At 37.1% G+C, this 17,256-nt stretch overlaps 1 protein-coding gene across 9 annotated transcripts in view; it reads right to left on the bottom strand.

Annotated features, from left to right (window-relative positions):
- Positions 1-2,809: 2,809 nt before the first annotated feature.
- The window catches only part of map2k4a (mitogen-activated protein kinase kinase 4a), a 151,625-nt gene continuing 137,178 nt past the window's right edge, over positions 2,810-17,256 (bottom strand). For all 9 annotated transcript variants that reach the window (XM_059948797.1, XM_059948798.1, XM_059948803.1 and 6 more), the window contains 4 exons: positions 12,866-12,943; positions 12,539-12,687; positions 8,623-8,668; positions 2,810-4,254 (listed from right to left, as the gene is read on the bottom strand). In XM_059948797.1, coding sequence (XP_059804780.1) covers positions 4,141-4,254; positions 8,623-8,668; positions 12,539-12,687; positions 12,866-12,943 — 387 coding nt within the window. In that variant the 3' untranslated portion in view covers positions 2,810-4,140. The remainder of the gene's footprint in view (positions 4,255-8,622; positions 8,669-12,538; positions 12,688-12,865; positions 12,944-17,256) is intronic.

The raw sequence follows: 17,256 nt of genomic DNA, 5'->3' as shown, positions 1-17,256 counted from the left end.
GCTGTCAGAGGTTACAATGGGATATTGATAGGATGCAAAACTGGGCTGAGAAGTGGGAGATACAGTTCAACCCAGATGTGTGAGACTCTTGGCAGTGTGGAGGATCGGAGGGATCTTGGGGTCCCAGTCCATAGGACACTCAAAGCTGCTAAGCAGGTTGACTCTGTGGTTAAGGCGGCATGCGGTGCATTGGCCTTCATCAAATGTGGGATTGACTCTAAGAGCTGAGGGGTAATGTTGCAGCTGTATAGGACCTTGATCAGACCCCACTGGGAGTACCATGCTCAATTCTGGTTGCCTCAGTATAGTAAGGATGTGGAAACCATAGAAAGGGTGCAGAGATTTACAAGGATGTTGCCTGGATTGGGGAGCATGCCTTATGAAAACAGGTTGAGTGAACTCGGCATTTTCTCCTTGGAGCGAAATAGGATAACAGGTGACCTGATAGAGGTATATAAGATGATGAGAGGCATTGATTGTGTGGATAGTCAGAGGCTTTATCTCCAGGGCTGAAATGATTGCCATAAGAGGACACAGGTTTAAGGTGCTTGGAAGTAGGTACAGAGGAGATGTCAGGGTTAAGTGTTTTAAGCAGAGAGTGGTGAGTGTGTTGAATGGGCTGCTAGCTCCTGGATGGGCACATGGAGCTTAGAAAATAGAGGGCTATGGGTAAAGCCTAGGTAGTTCTAAGGTAAGGACATGTTTGGCACAGCTTTGTGGGCCAAAGCGCCTGTATTGCACTGTATGTTTTCTACATTTCTATCTGTCCCATTTACTTTCAGAGGGAAAGAAACAAAATGTTGATACACCAGGAATGTGGAGGACTAGTGTGGCTGGCTGGGGGAGGGAGAGAGGCTGAAAAGAACAACAGCGGTAATGAAGGGGTGAACAACAAGTCATATTAAAAAAAAATTGTGATAATGGTTCAAAAATCTCCAAATTAAGCACAGGAAACGGTGGAAACACAGCCTGTCAGGCAGCATCTGTGCAACAACAAAGTTGACCTTCTTTTGGTCCAAGAGTACTCCTCTCCTGTCCTGCATCTTCACATGCTGCCTGACCTACTGAATTTTTCCAGCATTTTGTTTTTATTTTAGGTTTCTTATGTCTACAGTTTTTCCTTATTTTCATCTTAAAGTGGAAAATAAATAGGAGCCTAGGAATCAAAACAGAATTACTGGAAATATTTACTAGATAAGGCAGCATCTGAGAGAAATTATGATTTGTCTCTCCATAGTTGTTTAATCCATTGAATATATATATATTTACATAATATTTTGCTTTTGATTACAAAGCAATCACTCGACATTGAAGGGAGTATTGTGTAGTCAATGAAGGTATACTAAATTGAAAATAATACAACTGAATTTATGCTTGACACAGGTTAAGTTATTTAGAGTGCAGGATAATAGAATTGCATTATTACCAATCTGTTCTTGCATGGGTAGGTGCCATGGAAAGATTTACACAACAGCACAGTCAGAACACATTTCTGTTTCAGAATGAGCATATACAATGGCCTTTTTTTAAAGTTATTCATTTGACTCAGAATCACTGTAAAGCTAAGCAACAGTTATTTCAAAAGGCAACTTTCACAAGGACTCAAATGCAATTGAACTGTTTGTTCGCCACCACAGAACACATGAGCAAAGAGGTATTAAAGCCACACAAGTTTTCTTTCTCGCATGGGAGTCTCAGGTTGTTGCATTATTCACTCCAATGGAAATGAAGATGTTGACATTTAAGCAGCATTGAACAACATACTTAATAACCAAGTTGATTGCAAATTCCTCAATATACAAACCTTAGATTACGATAAAAGATGCTGTCCTTAAGGCACATCAAGTTGTACACTTTTTCCAGTATTTTAATTCGGAGTTTATTTTTGCAATTGTGTGTTTCAGACCTTACAAAACAAGAACAAGGTCACAGTCACGTTCTAGTTTTATTACAACTGACCTGCAGGCAAGAGTATAGAACTATTATATGAATATTTAAGATTCCATTTATAATGTTTTAAATATAGGAAGAAGTCAAACCAGTATACAGGATAAGAAATATCCACGAGCTCTGTAAAATAATGCTATGGTGATGTTACTCAGCGAGCTCCATTTTCACAGACAAGTAAGGCGATATCCCTGCACATCAGCTTTGATATTTTTATACATTTTCTATGATACAGGAAAGAGAAATTAACCAAAGTTCACAATGTACAGTTCTTAGTCTATTTTCACAGTTTGTGACCATTATACACCTTTTTAAAGATACACTGTAATATATTCCTCACCCTTAATAGATTATAATCTAAGATTAATATACGTATAAACTGCCAATTTTACAGGCATTCCACTCGAGAAGTTTGAAGAAAAGTCCCTTGACCTTTTTTGAAAAAAATCAAGTTAATTTCTCCACCAGTAGAATTGAACACAATGAACTGAGATGGGAGGTTGAGGGAAGGGGAAGCATGTCTTAAATTATGAAAGGAGGATAGAGGAACACAAATTTTGCATATTTTTTTAAACTTCAGTGACATTTTGATTTACAAAGGAGATGCTTATTGGGTTTACTTGTCCATTACAAAAGCTATCACCTGTCCTCAAACAAAACTAACATTCTCTCCACTGATGTTGGTATGAAAAATAGAATCTTACAAGGAACCCTTTCTTGTATAGCGCAAGTCCTGATTCATGTGTAGCTAAAATTAAAACTTCTTTATAATTATCTGAAACAATAAAATTCTTCCAGACTTGCAGCCCCTCTGGAGCTGGGTAATCACAATGATGTCAAACTAAATGGAAGACTCTGCACCTAACATCCAAACAGTTTAATTTATTTCTCTTACCATTAAATTGTATTTTCCTCATCAGACAAGTACAACCAATAATTAAACACATAGCCAAATGGTGTCAATATACTACTGATAAACCTGGAGGACTTTTTGTTTCTCGAAGTTTTCAGCAGTCACAGGTATACATTTATTTTTGCATAAATAATTTGTCATAAAAAATAGCACGTTGAGCCACAGTTTGAGCTGTCGGTGGGCAACATTTAAGTACATCACTGCTAGGTGCTCACTGCATAATCCATATATAGCCTGCTTTAGTCTAAAATCCTAAGACATCAATGTGTACATTTACAGACTGATAAACAGGAAAACATTTGTTGCTTCAATCCAGCTTAATTTTTTTCCCCAGCATGCTTTACTCAAAGCATGCTGGTCAAAGTTACATGATAGCCCAGTGTCTTTACTGTAGATTTTAATAGTCAATTAAGCAACTTTTCTCAGATGAGTTGGCCAATTTTCCCAATGGTTACAGCTAATAGATAATGAATGTCATCAAACTCATATTAAAGTTTGATTTTAGGGGAATAAGTCCGCTTTTTTTGCATCAAACCTTTCCTGTATCAATTTTGTTTTCATTGCAAACCTCAGTCCACACTTTTTTTGGTGAAAGACATGCTGTTCAATTTTGCACTTATTTAAAAAAAAAATCATTTCAATTTTATTAACAGTAAAATACAGATGAATTCATTCCTCCATGATATACACTAACTATAAAGCAACAGAATTAAAATCAGTAAATCTATTGCACTTTGTTGAGCAAAATTCAAACTTGCTTGACTGCACTGGAATATTGTTCGAAGTATCCTGTTCATGTCGAGGTTTCCTTTTACTGAAGACAAAGCAAAATTCTTAAGAGTCCTTGAGGGTGCTGCCTAAAATATTCTATGCAATGGAGGGAAAAGCTAGTCCAAGACAGTCTTTCCAAAATTGTACTGTGATAATGCTGCCAGCATTTGTTCTTTTATTTGTATTGAGTCAACTCCTTTTTTCAGGCTCTTCCCAGCGGTGGCTAAGCAATGTCCCAGCAATTTTCTGATTTGTGAATACCCTCCAATGTTTATACCAAAAAGGCAATAAATACTTCAGGTCCAGTAAAATTCTTGTGATGACTTGGATACAATGAGAAGGATGCTTCGAATGGACAATTGTGGGCAGACACAAGGAAAATGGAATAACCAATTTTTATTGCACTGTTTGAGCAAGTTAAAAATAGAAACACTGCAATGTGTCATAAAACAAATCTTTACACCTTGATTTCTCTCAGCCATATTAAGGCCATCTTTTCAGCAGCAAAATTAATCAACGTACATTGGGGAAACAGGAGTAGGGGGCATTTGATCCAAGATTTTGCTAACATAACTTGCCACGTCCACCCTGCGCTCCTCATACATCGAGATGAAAGAATGTTTCTGAAATGAGAACAGTAACATATTTTGGATGTATACATCACATCTCTCCAGAAATTAGATTACCAGCAAGTGCATGATTTGATCTCTCAAACTTTCATTACTATTTTGCATACAAAATAAATACTTATATATGAAAGCTTTTAATACTAGATTTCTCCATTGAGCATCAAACCATTAACTTTGCAAAACTATAGTCCAGATAGCAAATGCAAGAACTGGAGCATGGTTTAATATTTGAGTTTCAGAACACTTTTACCAAAGTGAAGTCTTAAAATGCTAAAACAGAAGACTTACTTGAAATAAAATTGATCAGAATGAAATTTATAGCAGCATGCAGCAAGAAACTTAAAGAGACTATTTCATACAAACCAGGAGCTGCAACTGAGAATATTAGTATCAATAGTATCATCATAAAAAGATAATGCATAAAACCCTTCAGCACATGGTGTCTAGCCAATTTTTAAAAAATCATCCCAGTTCTACCACTCTCTTGCCTTTCTCCCCATAGTCCTTAGAATACTTGCTCATGTCTTGACAGTATGACAAATACTGTCATACTGCCTTTCATTGTTGTCCCCAAATTCAAGCTCCTCATATGGCTCACTTCACCAGACTAATCTCCTTTACTGTCTGCCCACCTACCAGTCCTCCACAAACACAGACTTTGTCCTCAATATTCAAGCTTGGACCATTAACATAAGGAACAAGAGTCTTGGTCCAAGTACTAATCCTTGATATCAGAGTGTGGGATTAATGATAGAATCATCTATACTATTCTGCTATGGAAAAAGTCCTTTAACTATTACTGCTCCCTGTTCCTTAATTTGCATCCACCATTTGCCTCTCAGTAGTCCAGCTTTATAATGCAATTTTATAATACTTATTCAATGAATACATTATTTTCTCAATCTAAACTAAAGATTTTGGTATGAAAAATATTCAAAATAGTAATCTATAAAAGTAAACAAAATAGAATGTATTAAATTCTCTCCCCATAGATTCTGAGTGGAATACATGGTTATAGAGTCCAAGCCAATGATATAACTGTACAAATACCATTTAACTTTGCCCTCATTCCTCTCAACTACCTTAAGATATTGTCACTTAAGTATACATTAGGGACAATTTATAATGGCACATTAACTTAATTTGTATATTTTTGGATGTGGGAAGCTACAGCATCACAGGAGCAAAATGCAAGCTTCACAGAGATAGCAGAGGTTGCTACGGAAACTGGATTACTGGAGTCATAAGACAGCAGCTGTTTAACAGTTCTGTGTATGCTGCTTCTTACAAATAGGAGCATTTTGCTTTACACACATAATAAGTGGGATGTGCACCAATTTGTAAAAGGTTGTGCAAAATTTTCTGGAATTTGTGGCTATTAGTATTTTTCAGCAAAATGATGCACAAGATAATTAAAGAAAATCTAATGAATATGGATATGGTAAATGCACCTCTGCTATAACTACTAAAAGTAAAAATTGTAGAACCATTCATCACTTCATGCATGGTTTGTGAAAGGCACAAATATTTTAAACTCACTGACTTTCAATGATTAACTAGTCACAATAATGCACAGAAAAGGTTGATGAATTTTTGTTTCAATTGGGATAAGGTGATTTGGAAAAGGATATTGATGAAATGGTTAAAGGACTTGTGGAAGCTAATTTTATTAACATAATGGCTGACTTGGCAAAGGGTTATTGTGGGTATCTACTTGTAGGAAAGTTTAAATTTGCATGGTGGGAAATAATGGAGAAACATCAAGAGTTCATAAGAGTAAAAGTTGGGGTAGCAAGTACAGGGACCATGTATGTTGAGGAATATTGAGAGTTTAATAAACAAAATAAAAAGAGGCAGTGAACTAAAGACAGGGAGGCCCAAAGTAATAAAAAAAAATGGAAGGTCGTGGTTAAATTTGAAAGGCTAAGATGGGTCATAAAGATTACAGCAGACAAGTTTAACTTAATTAAATCTGAAGGCATTCTGTAAGTTTAAGGGCAAAAGAACAAACAGAGGAAAAGTGGGGCCCATAATGAATAACAGGTACATTTATGTGCTTGGATCTAAAAATGTTTAGAGGTCTTAAATACATTCTTTACATTTGGTATACACAAAAGAACCAGAATTCAGTGAAGTTAGTGAAAGTCTTGTGGAGGACTTTATAAATGAAATAACTCAATATCTTATCAGGCTTTAAAGTGCATCAAGCACTGGACTGCATGGGATTTATTCCAGGCTGCCATAGGAGATATAAAGGGAAAAGATTGTTGGGGCTCTTGCTGAAAACATGCTGCTGGTCAAAAGGTAACAGATGTGGTAGCAACCCAAAAAGTCAGCACGTGTAGACTCCTTAAGAAAGGCAGCAGGCAAAAGCCTGGAAACTATAGACCTGTCAGCCCATCAGTGATGAGATAGATACTGGGGAAAAAATTATTAGGGACAGGATTAATGACCACTTGGACAGGCAGTATGATTTTCATGAGAGCAAATCCTGAGTGACAAACTTTAGGTTGAAGAGTTAACAAAGTGTATTGATAAGGATAGGACAATTGACTTTGATTTAGAGATGGGATTGAGGCCTTTGACAAGGTCCCAGCTGGGAGACTGGCTCAATGGTTCAGGCTCACAGAATCCAAAAGTGGCTTGGCAAAGGAAGATACAAGGATGATTTTGTGATTGGATGCCTCTGACTAGTGGTGTCCCACAAGAAACGATGCTGGGACCCTTCTTATTAGCAATAGAACATGAAAATCTTTGCAGTGGATGTAAAAGGCACAATCAGTAAGTTTGCAAATTACATAGAGATCTGTGAAGTTGATAGTTGTGTGGAAGACAGCTTCAGGCAGAGACAATGATATATTGGTGAAATGGGCAAAATAATCGCTGATGGAGCATAATTCAGATAACAGGTGATGCATTATGGGATTACTAATGAGGTGGATTTGAGGGAGTTCTGAGGATCTGATGGACTTTGAAATACTGTAGATCCTCGAAGGTGGTAATGGAGGTCCGGCAGCTAACATGGTTAGGAAGGCACATGGGATACTGGCCTTCATCAGTACCAACACTGAATGTAGACATAGGGAAGTTATTCTACGACTTAAAAATAAAAACATTTGATCAGACCTCAGCTTGGCTCCTGCCTACAGTTCTGGTCATCATGCTATAGGAAGAATATGATAGTGCCAGAGAGGATACAGAGGACATTCAGAAGCTATCCACAAAGTATTTTGCAAGGGAAGGAGCACCTGTTGGACTGGAGAAGCTAGATCTATTCTTCCCTGGAGCTAAAGAGTGGCATGTCTGAGGTATATAAAATTATGAAGGGTATAGATAAGATGAAAGGAAGCCTATATCAAAGGATCAGAGGTAGCTAGGGTTTAAAGACACGGATTTAAAATATGGAGAAAGAGATTTAGAGGAAATACAAAGGGGATTTACTTGATTCAGAGAGTGATAAGCACCTGGAATCCACTGGCTGAGAGTACGGTTGAAACTGGGTCACTAACAGTACTTAAGTGTCCAGGTAAGCTCTTAAATAGCCCGGGCATTTAAGGGATAGACCAAGTGATGGGATGGGAGATGGGATTAATACAGAAGGGTATCCACTGGTCTGTGTGAACAAATTTGACCAAATGGTCTGTTCCATGCTGTACAGCTATATGACCTTACCAACTGAATAATGTTGTCTCTTCAAATTTTACTAAACACTCTTAATTCAGCCAGCTAGCTTCTTACAAATAGTTCAAATTAAGTGACAACTTCAAACCTAACATCTCAATACTTTGTTAAATTGTGTCTGATCACTCTCATGAAGTATCTTAGGACTTTTAAACATAGAAATTAATAATAAATGTGAGTTAGTCATTAGCCAAATAAAATAACTACTTCCTGAGAATTTTAATGGGCATCTCCTGGGAAAATAAAAATTGGTAAGTTTGGTTTAATAAGATTCTCATGTGCCTTCAAAAGAATGATGGTTTTGCACAAGACTTCTCATCTCTAGAATTAAAACTGAGATTATGGTTACTGCAATGGTTCTCTAATTCATTATCAACATGCTTTCTCTAAGAGTTGTGTTGTTTTTCAATTAGGACTGAATTGAGACAGAGACCATGTGCAAATAGCTTCCGTATTAACAATCTTAAATCAACAACATTATAGATGAAATGAAATAAATGTTGGCATCAACAGCCTGAAATCAGATTTTTAAAAAAGACAAAATTACAAACATTGTTGTTATCAGTGGAGGTCATTCAATATTTTAAAAACATGTATGCAAAGAATACATAAAAATATTAGATACAGTTAAAACAAATGTAAAGTTTTGGCAAAAGTTATGAATTAACAAGCTGAACTCACCAGAAGTTCTTTATACTTTGGCCTTTTGGACTCATCCTTTGTAAGGCTGAAAGAGGTAGAAGATAAATTAAGTATACAGATGAACAACGGTAACTCAACTTCAAATGGAAGCTCGGTAGCATAGAGAGTTTTAACTGATTCCCTCCACCCTCCTTCATGAAAATTCTTCCCTCCCCCTTTGCAGGTAATAATTTTGCTTCTTAAGATTAGCAAACTTGTCAAGTAAGCCATCCTCCATGCTCATGATCAAGAATATGTTGACAGGTACTGAGGAATAAAGTGGGTTCTTTGACAGCACTCCAGAAACAAGTTGCTACGAGGAACTGGAAGATAAGTGTAGTATGTTTAAGGAATATGATATGCTCCCAAAATTCAAATCTGGACATATTATTTCCTTAATCAGAACTTAGCAGTTTTTTTATTTTATTAGGATAGCACCTTTACTGTATGGGCCACAGCAATTCAGATCCAAGAATGATCCATTTACCAGTGCATCTAATTTATCAAACTGATTTGCGCTTATTGGGGCAACCTACACAGAGAGCTAAAATATTACAAGGTGATTTCTTTTTCTTTCCACTTTTTGTATCTTCCTTAAACAATGGAATGGATAGTACAATGAGATTGACAGCAATTCTTTATTCAGACATTAGGAAAACACTAGCTGAAAATGGCAGCTGTTCAGAAAAGCTGAATTGATATGAACCTCAACTCTTCTCCACAACATCTCATGCTAAGAAAACACACACAATTGAGAGTACAGAAACAAAAGGTTTTTCTAAAATATAAACTCTTTATTAAGTATGATTGGTCAGTGGTGATTTTTAAGAATGGATTATAGAAAAGCACCAAAAGGTTTTTTCTTCTAAAAGCAAGCAAGATCAGACCAGAGCTGAAAGAATTAAAAGAAACTATCTTCAACACTGACAAAGAACTATTTTTCAAATGAATTCTTGAAGTACTTTGATTGAAAATATGTTCCCAGGAATCAGAGAGAGCAATAAATTAAAATCCTTAACAAGTTTTTCAGATAATCTTTGAAAGTAAACTGGCAATGAAATATACACTTTATAAGATCAGCTTTAACTGAATATTTTCATTACTGCTCAATGAATCCAAACTCCAGATGATGTTTTGCCCACTTTAGCTGTGCAGCATAAATCTAATACAAGTAGGTACTGCAATGCCTACGTTTACTGGATGGATTAAGAGCAACAAATACAAAAGCTAAAAGCTCAAGGCACAGTGGAATGTCTGCAAAGAAATTTGTTGGGATTTTTGTTTAAAGAGTACAAATCTATTCCAAGAGGAAAACAAAGTATTACATCTCAACCTCACTACAATTAAAACTCCAAACCAAGATTATTTTACAACTCAAAGAACTTCAATATACCTCTTGTTTAAGAAAGTTGACTATTTCTTGCTCCACCTGAACAATGTAAAGAATTGTTAATAATTAAGTATTTCAAGTTTCAATTAAATATTTAAATACAGAAATAATGCACTTGGTTTGAAGCAGGCCATCAGTGCCTAACTCACCATTTTGTTCACTATCATTAGATTATTTGCTTTATTCACAATGTCAGATGTCAACATGGCAGTTGCAGTAATCTTGTAAATTACATTCGGTAGAAATAAAACAAGCCAGCTTTTTTAGTGGAATATTAGAACAAGCAGTTCTCATCTGAACTGAAGGTTCAAAATTGGATTATGGTACAAAAAAGATCAGAGTACACAACACAAGAATGAAGATAAAGGGAAGATTGTAGTTGCAGTGCACATTTTGAGCTATGTCACATATAATAATCTCCAGGGTTAACTGAAGTGCAGAGAATGTTCAGAACAGGTGGTTTGACAGAACAAAAGAAATGTAATTGAAAAATACATAGCTGAACAAAATAGAACTTTCTGTATTTTGTTGACTCAACTTCAGTCAAGAATTAATGACTTTTTTGCCCCAAAGTTCCAGAGCAGCTTTTACTGCTTATCCGGGTCGATTCCTGTTGCTATCTGTAAAGAATTTGCATGTTTTCCAGTGACAGTGTGGGTTCCCTCTAGGTGGTCTGGTTTCCTTCCATATTCCAAAAATGTACAGGTTATGGTTAGTAAGTTGTGGGCATGCTATGTTGGCAACTGAAGCAACACTGCAGCTGCCCCTAGTATATCCTTGGACCGTGTTGGTCCTCGACATAAATGATGCATTTCACTATATTCTTCAGTGCTATGAAGTTTGTGAACCTTGTAGAATTTTCTCTATTTCTGTATAAATTACTAAAAGTGTGATCAGATCTTCATGCAAATTCAAAAACTAGATAAAGTGAACTCAAATGAGTAACAGAAAAAACATTATTCTAGTTCATTTATTTATTGAGACAAAGGATCCAATATTACATGTACTTGTTGGGAAAAAGTATATGAACTTTTGCTATCAGTAATTGGTGTGACCCCCTTGTACAGCAATAACGTCAACCACAGGTTTCTGGTATCTGTTGATCAGCCCTGCATATTAGCTTGGAGGAATTTCAGGCATTCCTCCTTACAAACCTGCTTCAACTCTGGGATGTTGATGTGCTTCCTTGCATGAACTCCTTGCTTCAGGTCTTCCCACAACATTTCTTTAGTATTAAGTTCATGACTGTGAGTCAACCATTCCAAAACACAAATTTTATTCTTTTTAAACCATTCTGTTGTTGATTTACTCTTGTCTTTCGAATCACTGCCTTGTTGCATTACCCAACTTCTACTAAGCTTCAGGTGACGGACTAGTACCCTGACATTCTCTTGTAAAACGTCTTGATACAATTTTGATTCATTGTTCCCTCAACAATGCACCCTGAAGCAGCAAAGTAGCCCCAAACTACGATGCTCCTTCAACCATGCTTCACAGTTGGGATGAGGTTTTGGTGTTGCTGTGCAGTGCCCTTTTTTCCTCCAAACATACCAATGTGCATTTCTGCCAAGAAGTTCAACTTTCGTTTCATCTGTCCACAGAACATTGTCCCAGAAGCATTGTAGGTGGTCTTTTGTAAACTTGAGACATGCAACAAAAGCAGTGGTTTCCTCTGTGGTGTCCGTACAGGAACACCATTCTTGTTCAGTGTTTTTCTTATAGTGGACACATGGACAAACACTGTTGCAAATTCTAGAGATTTCTGGAGGTCTTTTGCAGTTACCTTTGGGTTCTTTTTCACCTCCTTCAGCATTGCACGTTGTGCTCTTATTGTGAGCTTTGTAGGATGATCTTTGTAGGGAGAGTAGCAACCTCCATTGTTTGACAATTTCTCTTACTGTGGACTGATCAACACTCAGGTCTTTAGAAATGCTTTTGTGCCCTTTTCCTACTTCATGCATCTCTACAGTTCTTCTTCTAAGGTCCTCTGAAAGTTGCTTTGTCGAAACATGGTGCATATAAACAGATCTTTGAGAAGAGCAGACTCTGTCAGCCACTTGCCTTTGTGTATCTTTTTAACCTCTACAACACATACCTCAATCTCTTCTCATTGATTGGAACACCTAACTCCAAATAGCTTTTGTAGAAGGCATTACCCCAGAGGTTCACATACCTTTCCCAACAAATGGATGCAACATTGGGTCATTTTTCTCAAAAATAAATGAATAAGTATAATGTTTTAGTAATATCAATTTAATTGGGTTCTCTTTATCTAGCTTTGGGATTTACATGAAGATCTGATCACGTTCTAGGTCACATTTATGCAGAAATAGAGTAAGTTCCACAGGGTTCACAAACTTTCTAGCACCACGGTATGAGAAATAAAGCACCTGCACCAATACTAGAGTGTGACCTTGGAGGCAAGTTGAAAAGCATAAACTGCTACGGTTAACAAAAACAGGAGAGGAAGAAAAGTGAAATGTGCCAACAAGATACTTTAATTGTAAAAATTTGAATAATTCTTACCACAAATTAACAAAGTTGATGAAGCTGGAAGAAAACTCCCTCTCTTCAGAATTGCTGAGTTGCGGAGGATCACCTTTTACTACCTGGGTTAGTTGATCAAATACACTGTTCCATTTTGGATATGGGAATCGTCCAGTGGCTAACTCATACTAGAGAATAGAATAAAAAGGGTAAACTTTATAAAATAGATAATTCTTAATTGATTGAGATCACCACTTTTATTCAAATCTTTTAATGATGATCAGGGAAATTTAAAATTTTCACATTAATGTTTATTTTATTTATTTTCTAGCACATTTACTTACAATATATTATAACAGTACTTACTAATGTGATTCCCAAACTCCAAACGTCTGACCGCACATCATAGCCTTGTCTTGAAGCACTTGGATCTATTCTTTCGGGCTTTCAGGGGTGGAAAGAAACCCAAGAAATACATTTTACTTAAACAAACTGCAGCAAGTACTCATGGTTAAGCTAGGAATCTCAAACAAAATTGACATACAATTTCTGAAAAATATAAATGGTATTTTTTTCTTAAACCACATTGTTATCCTTTTTTTTGCCACTGATCTTTGAGAAAACATTCTGAAATGGATACACAAAGTATATTCTGACTTAAATACCCCTTTCCTTTAATTTTGATTCTATCTAGCAATTTTCCTAAAGAACTGGTCAAGTTTACAAATGGTCTAGGAAAAACAGAATCCAAAATTTGTTGGCTCAATAAACTTAAGTCAAGATATTCAAAGAATCTAAAAAATGAAATACATTTTTTCAAGGCTCAGGTTAATAAGCAGTGTTTCCACTGATCATATTTTAAGGAAAAATTTACAGATGACACGTTACTAAATTTCAGGTATCACCTAGATCAACTTAGCTACTACATATCCTTGCAGCAAAGTATTACAATTGTGCACTGTTCTCAATTATATAAACCTCAAGCATATTCAATACATTTTTTGACTGACAAAATAACAAATCTAAGGATACACTAGCTTTAAATATAAAAATTCCCTCGAGACAACAGTAACATTCATAAAATGGTACTTAGAGTCTGTATAATATTTTCAGTCCTCATACTATGATTCTATTAATTTGCTTCTATTTATGCTATTCCACATCTATGAAAATTTTATATCAAACTTCAGTTTAAGTTTATGATCTAACATTTTAAAACAGATTCATATTTGGAAGAAGCAGACCAACAAATCGACCTACTACATAACTAGTACAAAAATTAAATGGAACCTATGCATGCAAAGCCACTCCCAAAACTTTGGGGTATTTAAGAAAAACAACACTGCTCAAGGAACACAGGAGGTCAGGCAGCTTGTGTGGACAGAAATGGACAGTTGATGTTTCAGGGTAAGACCTTTCACCTGAATTCCTCCAGCAGCTTATTTGTTTTCTCCAGATTCCAGCACCTGCAGCTTCATGTCTCCAAATTAAGTACTTAATTCAGATTGCCTAAAAGAGTGGAATTAAGCCATTCCAAGCATAAATAATATTTTGGATTTTATTCCCCCTCACCCAATTACAATTACAGGTTACTTTTCAATTGTAACATACTGCAGTTACATTACCAAGCACTTTAATTGCACAGCTAGTGCTCCTGATAAATCAGCAAAACTGTGAAACATTTTATAAACAACAGAACATCTGCAGATGCTGGAAATCCAACACACATAAAATGCTGGCCTGCTGACTTCCTCCAGCACTTCATGGGTGTTGCAAATATTTTATAAACCATATTTTAACATGCTCCAGTTTTATGCTAAGCAAAAACAGAAAATAAAACTCTACTCTGTGCTGCAAATATTAACCTTTCCTTAAAAACTAGAAGATCTCTTAGATTTTTCATTTTGGAGTCAGTGTTTTACAGCACAAGAGACAGGTACTTTGACCCACTGCACCTATTTTGTTATGTTTATTGATACTATTTCATACCCCTCCCCGCATCATTCCCGTCTCCTTTACTACCCATGACTGCGCATTCCAGATGCCAGCTTATTGAGTATGTGGTTACCCCTCAAATCCCCTTTAAAATCCCTCCTCTCATCTTAAACCCATGCTAATTTCAGACACCTACCTTGACAACCAACCATTGGCTAGCTACCTTGTCCATACCTTCCAAATCTACACATTTCTATCTTGGCACCTCTTGCTTAACTCTAGGAAAATAAACCTAACCTTTCCAATATCTCTATAACTCAAGGCCTTCAATTCAGGCAACATCCTTGTGAATCTTGTCTGCACTTTTTCTGGCTTAATTACATTCTTCCCATAGGGTGACAATTAAAACTGCACACAATATAGCAAGTGCAACATAACTAATGTTTTGCACAAATGTGATATGATGACTCAAACTTTATATTCAGTGCCTCAGATGGGAAAGCAAACGCGCCTTGTGTCTTCCTTACCAGCTGTCTACTGTGCTGCCACTTTCATGAACTATACGCTTTTACTCCAAGGTGTGTCTGTTCAACAGCACTCTGAGGTCCTGCCATTCACTGCACATCGTGCCCTGGTTTAACTTCCCAAATTGTCAGAGTTACTACTTTCCTTTGACCATTTCCCTGCTGGTCGATATCATGTGGTAACATCAGGTAACCTTATTCACTGTTCAGCAATTTTGGTACCATCTCTATTGTCATTCACGTTGTTAATATCCGTGGCAAACAACATAGGACATACCACTAGTCATAAGCCTCCAATCCGATAATCAACCTTCCATCAACTAACCACCAAGCCAATTTTGTATCTGGTATGCTACCTCAACCCAAATCCATGAGTTTTAATGTTCCAGGCCAGCTGGCCATGTGAACTTTGTTAAAGGCCTTGACAAATCCCATACAAGACAAGACTTGCCCTTTTTAGTCCTCTTAGTCACTTCAAACAACGCACTAAATTCATGAGACACAATTTCCCAGTACAAAGACATCCCGACCGAACTGTTAGCAGCGCAGTTACTCTGTAACCACCAGATTCTTTGCAAACCTTTTTAAAAAAAAAGTTATTAAGTTTACCATGCGGGAGATCGTGCACGTACAAGCTGGGCAATGTGGCAACCAGATCGGGGCCAAGGTAAGTATGTATCCGTGATATTTAGTATGGTTTTTTAAAATCCCCACCAGTGAAACATATTTGCATACAATAACCTTGCTGTGGAAATTTTATAATTGGAAAGTCATTATTTAAAAAAAAAAGACATCCCGACCATTCCTAATCAGTCTTTACCTTTTCAAATGCAAACAAATCCTGCTCCCTCAATTTCTCTGCTGCCCTTAAATAAAGGCAAACATTAACTAACCTACAGCTTAGCCCCTTATCGTTTGTTCAAGATACAAAATTTTTGCGAAAGCTCCAGCAATCCTCTTCCCTGCTTCTCACATCTTAGGATACACCTGATCAGACCATAGGCACTTCCCATCTTTGAGTTTCAAAATCTTTAACACTGGCTCCTTCATAATGATGATATTCTTCAGAATACTGCAGCTCCCTCCACTGAACTACTAGCTTCCATGGCTCTTTTTAGTGGGCTGCAACCAACCCGTGGTTATTCCTTGGTGATACAGCACGAGGTTTAAGAAGAGTTTTGGTGCTTTCAGCTGTTTTCGGTGGGCCGCAATCAGTGTCGGGACAATCAAAAGAAGGGAGGCGTAAGTGAAGCAGCTATTGTATAAATGGCCTGTGTTAGAGTGCCAGGCTTTGGCTCAACAGGCTAAGGCAAGAACAGGTGGTGGTTCTAAGTAAGCAAGTTTCTGCTGAGTTTTTTTTTCTGTTAATACACAACTAGTTTGCTGAAAATTAGTTTGGAGGTAGTGGTATGCTCTGCATGTAAGAGGTGGGAACTCTGCGAAACCTCTAGTCTCCCTGATAACTACATCTGCATTAAATACACCGAACCCCCCCCCCCCGGTTAGCAAACTTGTTAGGGGTCTCTCAACCCAGTATGCAGTAGGACCATGTTTATTTGGTTGAGTCCATTCTCAAGTTTTTGACACAAGATAGGGGAGGCCACATGGGGGCTGATGACAAGCATGAAGTGCATTTTCTGAGCATTGAATAGACTCTCGCAACTTGGGCTGTGATGTCAGCCTTTTCCTCCCAAATTACCTAGCAGATTTCACCTGCTAGGCCTATTTCTGAGCCTGATTATGTCACTTTAACTGTTAAAGTGTAACCTGGGGCCAAATCAAAAAGGTATCGAATACAGAACTGAATGTGTTATTTTTGAAAGCACACACTATATGGCAAACGGTAGATGATCTTGTAGCGCAGTTAGAGATTGGCAGGTATGATGTGGAGTAGCTGACCAAAGGTGATTGGAAGTACACTAGCAGAGATGCTGGCAGAACAGCAACGGCTGGCGTTTCTAGGGGTAATTCAGAAGTCATAGGAAAGATACATTCCAAAGGGATCAATAGGAATACTGGATTGATGAAAAATGATGCTGAAGAGGTAGTAATGGAGGACCAACAAATGGGAAATGAATTTAATAAATATTCTGCATCAGTCTTCATTGTGGAAGACATGAGCAGTATGCCAGAAATTAAAGAGTATCAGGGGCAGAAGTAAGTGTTGTTATTACTAAGGAGAAAGTGCTTGAGAAGCTAAAAAGTCTGAAGGTAGCTAGGCCACCTAGACCAGATGGACTACACCCCAAGGTCTGAAATAGGTAGCTGAAGGGATTGTGGAGGCATTAGTAATGATCT

Source organism: Hypanus sabinus, chromosome 23, assembly GCF_030144855.1.
Source record: "Hypanus sabinus isolate sHypSab1 chromosome 23, sHypSab1.hap1, whole genome shotgun sequence".
Classification (NCBI taxonomy): Eukaryota; Metazoa; Chordata; class Chondrichthyes; order Myliobatiformes; family Dasyatidae; genus Hypanus; species Hypanus sabinus.
Note: the sequence above shows the minus strand (reverse complement) of the source record. Positions and strands in the feature narration are given on the sequence as shown.